At 35.7% G+C, this 10,244-nt stretch overlaps 2 protein-coding genes across 4 annotated transcripts; one reads left to right on the top strand and one right to left on the bottom strand.

The window, feature by feature from the left end:
- Positions 1–234: 234 nt before the first annotated feature.
- LOC133807243 (ABC transporter B family member 13-like) lies at positions 235–5,259 on the top strand. 2 transcript variants are annotated; one of them, XM_062245453.1, is made up of 10 exons: positions 235–680; positions 762–816; positions 906–1,081; positions 1,205–1,405; positions 1,515–1,774; positions 1,862–2,175; positions 2,262–2,485; positions 2,575–3,367; positions 3,467–3,708; positions 3,833–5,259. In XM_062245453.1, the coding sequence occupies exons 1-10, from the start codon at positions 387–389 to the stop codon at positions 5,051–5,053; spliced, it is 3,780 nt and encodes a 1,259-aa protein (XP_062101437.1). In that variant the 5' UTR covers positions 235–386; the 3' UTR covers positions 5,054–5,259. The 2 variants fall into 2 exon arrangements, with proteins under 2 accessions (XP_062101437.1, XP_062101436.1); XM_062245452.1 differs by having other exon boundaries at positions 906–1,405.
- LOC133807245 (rac-like GTP-binding protein 5) lies at positions 5,202–7,735 on the bottom strand. Of its 2 annotated transcripts, none has more exons than XM_062245454.1 (8): positions 7,581–7,735; positions 7,189–7,422; positions 6,500–6,587; positions 6,267–6,376; positions 6,106–6,169; positions 5,863–5,927; positions 5,704–5,769; positions 5,202–5,604 (listed from the first exon to the last, which is right to left on the bottom strand). In XM_062245454.1, exons 2-8 carry the CDS (start codon positions 7,285–7,287, stop codon positions 5,503–5,505), a joined length of 594 nt encoding a protein of 197 aa, XP_062101438.1. In that variant the 5' UTR covers positions 7,288–7,422; positions 7,581–7,735; the 3' UTR covers positions 5,202–5,502. The 2 variants fall into 2 exon arrangements, with proteins under 2 accessions (XP_062101438.1, XP_062101439.1); XM_062245455.1 differs by having other exon boundaries at positions 7,506–7,648.
- Positions 7,736–10,244: the final 2,509 nt, after the last annotated feature.

Here is a 10,244-nt window from a genome sequence, read left to right as displayed (position 1 = left end):
CTCCTATGTACGTTGGGAAGGAACTACTACTAGTAGAAAATTCTGTACTAAGTACAAAGTTAGGTCCAATCAATCAAAACTCGTGAAACTATTGAGCGAATAACTCAAACAGCTGAGGCAAACTATAATGGCGGTGAAGGAGCTCGTTGGCCTAATTACAGGCTTAACAATATCATTCTTTTGTCAAAAAAAAAGAAGAGAAAAATACCATTTTGTTCGTATAGCCAACCCACCCCCCACTACATATAACAGTCTTTTGCATTTATTACTGACACCAACTTACTGGTTTTCATTCCTGAGTTTCTCGTGAAAACTTCATCTAGTGCTTTCATGTTTGTTCTGTCTTAGACTTATTGGTTTTTACCAAGTTTTGTCTATAGTCTTCAATGGAGAAAATGGAGCTCGCTAGTGCTAGTAATGAGGTCTTGGAGCAAAACCCACGTCCCAATAATGACCAACCAGCAAGAAATAAAACCAGCAGCGGCAGCAGCACTGTTTCACTATTTGGCTTGTTTAGTGGTGCTGATAGAGTAGACTATGCTTTGATGTTTTTTGGAAGTGTTGGTGCCTGCGTCCATGGGGCTGCTCTTCCTGTTTTCTTTGTTTTGTTTGGTCGTATGATTGATGCTTTGGGACATTTTTCTATGAATTCTCTAAGTTTATCTTCCCATGTTTCAGAGGTAACAATGCATATATGTGATATTCTCGCCAAGATGAGTCTCTTAGAGCCTTGTATTCATATCAGCTTTATCTTAGTGCAGAATGCTTTGAACTTGGTATATCTTGGACTGATCGTAATGGCCTCGGCATGGATAGGTACAGAGTTTGATTATGTCGAGTCTGTGATGATCTTTCTACCACTCAAACTGAACAAATTGAGGACTTTTTTTTTTTTCCTTTTCTAGGTGTGGCTTTCTGGATGCAGACTGGGGAAAGGCAAACAGCTCGATTACGTGTGAAGTATCTTGAGTCGATTTTGAAGAAGGATATTGGTTTTTTTGACACTGAAGCCAGAGATGCCAACATCATCTTTCACATATCAAGTGACGCAGTTCTAGTTCAAGATGCAATAGGAGACAAGGTACTTAGTTTGATCACAACAAAGCCAACAGCTTTATCCTTATGTATTGTTATTAAACTATATATGGAAGAAAAGGGTACTAAAATTAAGTTGTTCTGTGCTGGTTTTGGTACCTTTATGCAGACTGGCCATGCTTTGCGTTACCTTTCTCAGTTCATTGTTGGGTTCGGCATTGGATTTACATCGGTTTGGAGGCTTACTCTCGTAACCCTGGCTGTTGTACCATTGATTGCCATGGCAGGGGTAGCTTATACATTAATCATGTCTACATTATCAGGAAAAGGTGAGAAAGCTTATGCTGAAGCTGGAAAACTTGCGGAAGAGGTACCTTCGAATACTCTTTTTATAGCTTCACCTTGTTCTGTTTTGTTCATTTTATTTTCCATGGTAAGTCTTTTGACTTACTTTTTCTCTCTTTCCTTTGATCGAACAGGTTATTTCGCAAGTTCGAACAGTGTACTCATTTGCAGGTGAAGATAGAGCAGTTGAAGCTTATTCAATGTCACTAAGTAAGGCTCTCAAGTTAGGTAAGAAGAGTGGTTTTGTGAAAGGAATTGGTGTAGGCTTTACATATGGTCTGTTGTTTTGTGCCTGGGCGTTGCTTCTCTGGTATGCTGGCTTACTTGTCAGACATGGAGAAACAAATGGAGGAAAAGCATTCACAACAATCATTAATGTCATCTTTAGTGGATTGTAAGTCCTCTGAAGAAGAAGATAAAACTGGTTTTTGTCATCTGTTGATGAATATTTTTCTAATCTTTTTTACCTTTCATTTTTTAGTGCTCTTGGCCAAGCAGCGCCAAATCTAGCTGCCATCGCTAAAGGACGAGCTGCTGCTGACAATATCTTCAGCATGATTAGAACAAATATTAACTCTCCAGGTAAGTCAGATAATGGAATAGTGCTTCCAACAGTATCTGGGAATATTAAATTCTGCGAGGTCAGTTTCGCTTATCCATCAAGATCAGACATGGTTTTTGAAAAGCTCAGCTTCGAAATCAGTTCTGGCAAGACCTTTGCAGTTGTTGGTCCGAGTGGTTCAGGAAAAAGCACTATTATTTCCATGATTCAACGTTTCTATGAACCCACTTCAGGTATCTAACTATACTAACCACATTAGTCTACCAAAGACTGCCAATTTAGAAGCTTAATTATGTAGCTTTCTACTAACTTTTTATAGGAAAAATACTGCTGGATGAGCATGATCTTAAAACTCTTCAGTTAAAATGGTTGAGAGAACAGATGGGATTGGTTAGTCAAGAACCAGCACTGTTTGCCACTACCATAGCTGGAAATATTATGTTTGGTAAAGATGATGCAGATTTGAATCAGATTATGGAAGCTGGTAAAGCTGCAAATGCTCACTCTTTTATTGAAGGACTACCAGATGGTTACTATACTCAGGTGAGCCTTACAGCCCAATACAATCATATTTAAATCAAGGTGTTTTTGACATGTGAGCTACTTAAATATTAGACTATAAATTGATTCAGGTGGGAGAAGGAGGAACTCGGCTTTCAGGGGGGCAAAAACAGAGAATTGCTATTGCCAGAGCAGTGTTGAGAAACCCAAAAATACTACTCCTAGATGAGGCCACTAGTGCTCTTGATGCAGAATCTGAATTAAGTGTTCAGCAGGCACTAGACAAGATCAAGTCTGATCGAACAACAATCATTGTCGCACATCGCTTATCGACCATCAGAGATGTAGATACAATCATTGTCTTGAAGAATGGTGAGGTTGTTGAAAGCGGAAGTCACTCAAAATTAATATCCAAGAATGGAGTGTATGCAACTCTGGTAAGCTTGCAGGTTTCAGAACAAGCAGTAATTTCCAGTGATTTTCCTCCCTCTCAAAGTTCAAGAAATTCTAGCTTTCAAGAAGTCTTTGAAAACCAGCAACACCAAGAGGGGTTGAACCCAATTACAAGAAAGGATCTGAAACCAAGTGATCATAAAAATATGTCATCTCCAACCATTGCTCCAACTTCATCAATATGGGAGTTAGTAAGACTAAATGCACCAGAATGGCCCTACGCAATACTTGGTTCAGTGGGAGCAATTCTTGCAGGAATGGAAGCTCCTCTTTTTGCTCTTGGAATCACCCATGTCTTGTCTGCATTTTATTCACAAGACGATTCTAGAATCAAACAAGAGATTCAACGAGTGGCTCTCATTTTTGTTGGACTGGCTGCAATCACCATTCCAGTATATCTCTTCCAACACTACTTCTTTACATTAATGGGAGAGCGGCTCACTTCTCGTGTTCGCCTTCTTATGTTCTCAGGTTTTTGACTTTTTTCTGTCCACCATTCAAACTCAAATTCAAGTCCTAAACAAAACACAATTTTCGTTTTAAAGAAACTGTTTCTTGTTTCAACTGCAGCTATTCTTTCCAATGAAGTTAGTTGGTTTGATTTGGAGGAAAACAACACTGGCTCACTCACTTCCATTTTAGCAGCAGATGCAACATTAGTACGAAGTGCTCTCGCAGATCGTTTGTCAACCATTGTGCAAAACATAGCACTGACTGTCACTGCCTTTGTCATTGCCTTCATTCTAAGTTGGCGTATAGCTGCTGTTGTCATTGCCTCTCTCCCCTTACTTATCGGAGCTTCCATAGCCGATGTCAGTGGTTTTCATCACCCAATAAACCTATTATATAGCCAAAAATAAAATTAGTTTAACATCATAACTAGTTGCAATAATTTCATCTTACTGTTCTAGCTTTGTGTTGTGTTTGTATCTGCAGCAACTTTTTCTCAAGGGTTTTGGAGGAGACTACAACTGTGCCTACTCAAAGGCAACCTCTTTGGCCCATGAAGCAATAACCAATATACGCACTGTTGCTGCATTTGGTGCTGAAGACAGAATCTCAGCTCAATTTGCCTCTGAACTAAACAAACCAAGCAAGCAAACATTTTTACGTGGCCATATTTCAGGTTTTGGCTATGGTCTATCTCAGCTTTTTGCATTCTGTTCCTATGCTCTTGGGCTTTGGTATGGATCAGTTTTAATCAAGAATAAGGAATCAAACTTCGGGGATATCATGAAGTCTTTCATGGTTCTGATCATCACAGCCTTGGCAATAGCAGAAACTCTAGCTCTAGCACCAGACATCATCAGGGGGTCCCAAGCACTCAAATCAGTTTTTCGCATTCTCCAAAGAAAATCAGTCATAAACCCGAACAACCCCGAATCAATCATGGTCACAGATATCAAAGGAGATATAGAATTGAGGAACGTGAGTTTTAGGTACCCTGCAAGGCCTGATATAGTCATTTTCGACAACTTGAATTTAGAGGTGTCTGCAGGTAAGAGTCTTGCAGTGGTTGGACCAAGTGGGTCTGGGAAGAGTACAGTAATCGGACTAGTGATGAGGTTCTACGATCCTAATATGGGAGCGGTTTTGATTGATGGGTACAACATTAAATGCTTAAACTTGAGATCATTAAGGAAGAAGATAGGCCTGGTTCAGCAAGAGCCGGCTCTATTCGCCACCACAATATATAACAACATCAAATATGGGAAGGAAGAGGCCTCAGAGATTGAAATAATGAAGGCTGCAAGAGCAGCCAATGCTCATAGTTTCATAAGCAGAATGCCAGAAGGTTACCAAACTCAAGTTGGTGACAGAGGAGTTCAGCTATCAGGGGGGCAAAAGCAGAGGGTGGCCATAGCCAGAGCCATACTGAAAAACCCCTCAATACTTCTCTTGGATGAAGCAACAAGTGCATTGGATGCATCAGCTGAGAAACTAGTTCAAGAGGCCCTTGAGACACTGATGCAAGGCCGAACTACAATCTTGGTAGCTCACAGGTTATCAACGATTCAAGACGCCGATGACATTGCTGTTCTGCAGAATGGTATGGTTGTCGAATTTGGCAACCGTGAGCAGCTCATTGCCAAACCCCATGGAATTTACAGACAACTGGTTAGTTTGCAAAAAGAGAATTACAGAACCGCTGCATAATAATATTAGACAAAGTAATGCTATTGATCAATCCTTAGAAAACTTGCATATTATTTTGTGTTGGGGGAGATAGTCCTTGATGATGAAATGTCATATAGCTATGTTTTTTGTGAATTTTATGTAGTCAAGTAATTTTCTCAAGGGAATATGGAAATTATAAACATAGAAACCGACTTCATCTTTTAATAATACGACTGTTGATAATAGTTCTGGTTAATACATAGGCAAACTTAGAGAGATGCCATACTTGTTAACAAGGAATCTTCTCATCAGTATCCGTTTGGAACAACAACAGTGAAACAAATCAATTCCAAACTTTCACATGAATCCCAGAATGTCAATCAAAGAATATACATACACAATGGCGAACATAAAGGATAAAAGACTGACAAAGAAAGGCTGGCGAGTCATTGTATCTTTAGGTCAAATCTAATTCTTAACCAATCAGATCATAATATCGAGCAAGCCTTTTGTGCCTTTTTCTTCTTCTTCTTCTGTTTTGGTGGCTGGAGAACCACCTTAATAGCTGCGTCAAAGACAGCCTTCACATTCTGCCATTAAAGGAGGATATAAATGCAGTGAATATTCAAGGGAAGTACAAAAAAGTCTGAAAAGGAAAAAAAATATCAAAAACCAAATCAAATACATACTTGTTGGGTTTTTGAACTGCACTCAATGTACGCAGGAGCTCCAATCAGTTTCCTCAATTCCTCACCCTTTAAAAGAAAGAGGAAGAAGCACATTAAAAATTAACAAATGAACTAAAAGAAGTAGCAGGCACAAGAGCAGGAGGCATGAGGATAGTTTACCAGAGCTGTACTAATGGATGCCGCGCCAGGATGGTCAACAAAAAATTGTTTATCATCTCGCAGATCTGCAAATAAATATCACAAACTTAGCAACAAATTCATTTGAAAAGTTACAGAAAAATCCAGACATAACTCAAGGTGCTCAATACCCATCAAAAACTCCTTTTTACAAACTTCTGAGCTCTAAAAAGTCGGCTAATAAGCCAACACACATGTTAAATACATGTTGGGAAAAGATCTCACCGAGCTTTGTTCCAACAAGAATGATTGGAACACCTGGCGCATAATGCCTGAGTTCGGGAATCCACTGAAATTGAAAACAAAAGCAAAAACTATCAGCACGGAAATTTCTGAATGCTATGTTTAATACCATCCCAAATGCATAATGTAGTCAAGAGTGGAACCTTCTTGGCGACGTTTTCATAGCTGGCCTTGCTTATGAGAGAAAAGGCAAGTATAAAAACATCTGCCCCTCGATAGCTCAAGGGTCTTAACCTGTTGTAATCCTCCTGACCTGTTGAACAAATACTCAATAAAATCCCAGAAGACCAACAAATGAAAAAAAAAAAACAGGGTTGGGGAGAAACAAATAAAAACAAAAAAGTCTATAGATTGAAATGGATAGAAATATAATCACCTGCAGTATCCCATAATCCTAGGTTGACAGTGCTTCCATCCACAACAACATTAGCACTGAAATTATCAAACACGGTTGGTACATAGTCCTGTTTCCAGTGAAAAGCAACAAAAAGTGAGTTTTCCCAATTTATAAGTTACAAAGAACCAAAGATTTACCTACCAAACCAAATAAGCTGCAAAAGCCTAATACACAAAAAAGAAGATGAAACCACCATGCAAAATTGTCTGAAACATCAACCGAACGCATTAGACTTTTTAAAAAGACTCGTGGTATCTAAATTGTAAACTGAATGTGATGCAAAGAACGAGCATATAAATACTCTTCTTTCAAAAATATATAACCTGGCCGATCGTTTTTGATACTTTTCACCTCTAGACCGACAAGTAAGACTTGTCCAAACCTGAAATGTCAACTATCTCTAGAGGGTTTTAACTTTTGGAGAATCTTTATCCACCTGATCTAAACTAAACTTCATCACTAAACCATTGTAATAAAGCCCTTTCAAGAAAACATTTTTGCAGCATAATCCACTTTGTACCAAGCAATTTTGGTCATTCTCACTCTGAAACAAGCTTTTGCAACTTAAAATTCATCATCAAACAAACATAAAAATTCAAACTTGCAGAGGCAAACAAAAAAAATTCAAACTTCTAATCAAAGTTTTGAACAAGAAAGAGGGGACTGACCGTAGGAAAAGTGTTGCTGGTATATGAAATAAGCATGCAGGTTTTGCCAACAGCACCATCACCGACCGTAACGCACTTGATGAACCTAGAAGCGCTCATTTCCACGAAGGAAGCACCAGATCTCCACTCTAAGAAAAACCCAGTTCAAACAATGATTCTCTCTTTCTCTCTAACACGTTGGCGTTGTTGAAAGAAACGATCTTTAGAAGGACACCATCAAATCAAGTATCAACCCTGTAATGAGACAGAGTTAATGGAAATGCTGTTAAAAAAAAAAAAAAAAAGGAGAAAGAGTGGAGTAGAGCCCAAGTTCTAACCCTAAAAATACAGAGAAAGATGAGAGAATTGACATGAAAATGAAGCTAAAGCTAAAGCGAAGCTCTTCTTCTCACCTTCTCTTCTTTGCCAGCTATGTCATTCTTCTTCGCTTACTCAATCCTCCATACCTTATTGGATACCACAAAATCGAAATTTGAATTACTCCTCCTCTTGTTTTCTTCTTTTTCTTTTTTCTTTTTTTAATATTTTCTTCAAATTACTTTTCTTTGTCTCTTTCTATTACAATATTTTTTAAATCAAAAAAATGGGCACACATCAATAACACACTATTTAATAATGTATTTTCACTTTCTATTAATTAATTTAAATCATCCGATGATACAAAATCAATACCTTAAACTTGAATTTAGTCAAATTAAGGTACTATTTTTATTTATTATTTTGTAAAATATATAATACTATATGAGTATTGATAGTATGTTAAAATTAGTATTAAGTTAAAATATAAGGAATCAAAATAGTATATTCTTTTTTTTTAAGGAACAAATGAGTATATTTTCATAAAGTTATTATACTTTAGAGAATAAAGTGTAAAGTATTATTGATAATAGAATGTTAAATTGGCATTGAGTTAAAATATAGGAAACTAAAATGGTATATTCTTATAAAATTAAATATGAAATATTTACCAAATAAGTATTTAAATATGAAATTAATTATATTTCGGTAAAGACAGGTTATTTTAAAATCTTTAAAAAATCAAATTGTTGAAATTAATTAATTTTATAAAATTATTATAACCGACATTGTACCAAATTTTCTCAAAAGACAACTTATTGATATATATATATAGATAGTTATTCTATATAAATGACAACGATTGAATCAATAACTCAATAAAAACAAAATTTTCAAAATAAAATGTTATTATTAAAACAAGTAAGAGACATAAAAAAGGAAAAAGATTATTTTCAAATTATTCGTAATTTTAGTGATACGATTAGGTTGTCTAATTTAATACCACGTATCTTTAATTTTGTTTCCCTTTTTTTTTTCCAAGAAAATAACTAGTCCGACAATTTCTCTTTGGAACAAGCAACGTGGCCACCATTTGTCTTCTTAATATATACTTATGTCATGTTATGATTTCCATGTTCCTATAGCTTATTAAACTACTATTCGATTTCGAGTATTAGACGTGCATGTAACTACAGCAGTAAGCAGTTCCCCCAAAAATTCGACTTTCCTCTCCCGATAATGACCATGATTTAGTACTAATCCAATTATTGATTAAAAAGAGAGAAAGCGATTACTCTAGTGATGCAAAGCAAAAGCAAAACATAGAATTTGTTGGAATAAATCTATAATAATTAATAAGACCGCTAATTGCGCCATTAGGCAGAGAATTGAAGACCGAATAATAAAAACACGTGGCCACCCACGGGGGACCAAACCAAAGAATGTACATTTCATTTCATCCTTATGTGCATGTGATGAGTGATGTGCGCTTACCAACGCCAACACCTAACCTAACCTAACCATTGTAATGTCCTTACTTACATTTCTCTTTTCTTTTCTTTCCTTTTCTTTTCTTTGTCACAATTTATCATTTAATGAGTTTCATACATATATATATATATTTATGAGAATTCTTACCTAGTAGGGCTCTCAGTATACCCGATTCGTGAACAATTTTCAGTACGATTTTTTTTTATGACCGTGTATATTGTAGTTATTTAGAACATCCTGCAAATTTTCAGAAAATTCCGAATAGATTACAGTATCAAAAACTAAGTTCAATCATGTTACTGTGACTAATTTTTTTTATGCGCGTTGAAAACATGTTTGAACCTAGTTTTCAGACACTGTAAACTATTCAGAGTTTTCTGAAAATTTAGAGGATACTCTAAATAGTTACAATATACACAGTCAATAAAAAAAATCGCGCCAAAAATCGTTCATGAGTCAAGAAACACTAAGAGTCCTACCAGTAGGGCTTAAAGTGAAACTCCTATAAAAAAAAGTGTATTAAAGCATAGAGCTTAAAACACCACCCCTCTATCTACCATTTCAAATAAGAAAAAACCAAGTTTTTGCAATCCTCCTAAAATCCGTGGTATTTTATAAAATATGAATACTAATAATAAAATATATATTTACATAAAATACTTATTCTCGCTAAAAAAAATTAAATTTTTACATTCAACTTTTTTTATTTTTAATTTTATGATTAAAAAAAAAATTACATTTTTACAATTGTCTTATTATTTTGTTATTTTTAAAATTGTTTTTAAGTTTTTTTTTTGTTGAAGTTTAGTTATTCTGATTGATATAAATATATTGTTTTTTTTTTATCTTTCAAGTTGTTTATAGTTGTTTTCCCTTAAAAAAAAAACATTTAAAAATTATATTTCTGAAAATTTGATTGCATATTTTTGAAGAAAAAAAATGTGTATTTAAGGAAAAATCTCAAAAAAAAAATATCCCGTACCAACCTAGTCACAAGCCACAGTGGATCCCCACGATCGTTGCACTTGTATTCATCCGGAAAGAACTGGCCATTAGTGTTATTCATTGAACATGTTATATGTTAACAAGCGAACTAAATATGCATTTGTGTTCCTTAATGTCTCTTAGGTCTTGGATTTCTTTTTTCTTTATTTCAAGCTTAATAGGGAAGGGTTATATAAGATCACCTGTACTATTTTCTCAGTGGGAAGTGGGCCAAAATGCTATAAGTAGATAGACTACCTTCCTAAGTAACGAATACCTCAAGC

Source organism: Humulus lupulus, chromosome X (assembly GCF_963169125.1).
Source record: "Humulus lupulus chromosome X, drHumLupu1.1, whole genome shotgun sequence".
In the NCBI taxonomy this organism is placed as follows: Eukaryota; Viridiplantae; Streptophyta; class Magnoliopsida; order Rosales; family Cannabaceae; genus Humulus; species Humulus lupulus.
This window is presented reverse-complemented; position numbering and strand designations above follow the sequence as displayed.

Bases quoted from the DNA above. Each gene is read 5' to 3' on its own strand.
- LOC133807243 (XM_062245452.1), top strand. From the start codon at position 387: ATGGAGAAAATGGAGCTCGCTAGTGCTAGTAATGAGGTCTTGGAGCAA. The intron at 1,406-1,514 runs GTACCTTCGAAT...TTGATCGAACAG, and splicing joins CTGGAAAACTTGCGGAAGAG to GTTATTTCGCAAGTTCGAAC. The intron at 3,709-3,832 runs GTCAGTGGTTTT...TTGTATCTGCAG, and splicing joins TCGGAGCTTCCATAGCCGAT to CAACTTTTTCTCAAGGGTTT.
- LOC133807245 (XM_062245454.1), bottom strand. From the start codon at position 7,287: ATGAGCGCTTCTAGGTTCATCAAGTGCGTTACGGTCGGTGATGGTGCT. The intron at 5,928-6,105 runs GTGAGATCTTTT...ATTTATTTGCAG, and splicing joins TCTTGTTGGAACAAAGCTCG to ATCTGCGAGATGATAAACAA. The intron at 5,605-5,703 runs GTATGTATTTGA...CTTTAATGGCAG, and splicing joins GCAGTTCAAAAACCCAACAA to AATGTGAAGGCTGTCTTTGA.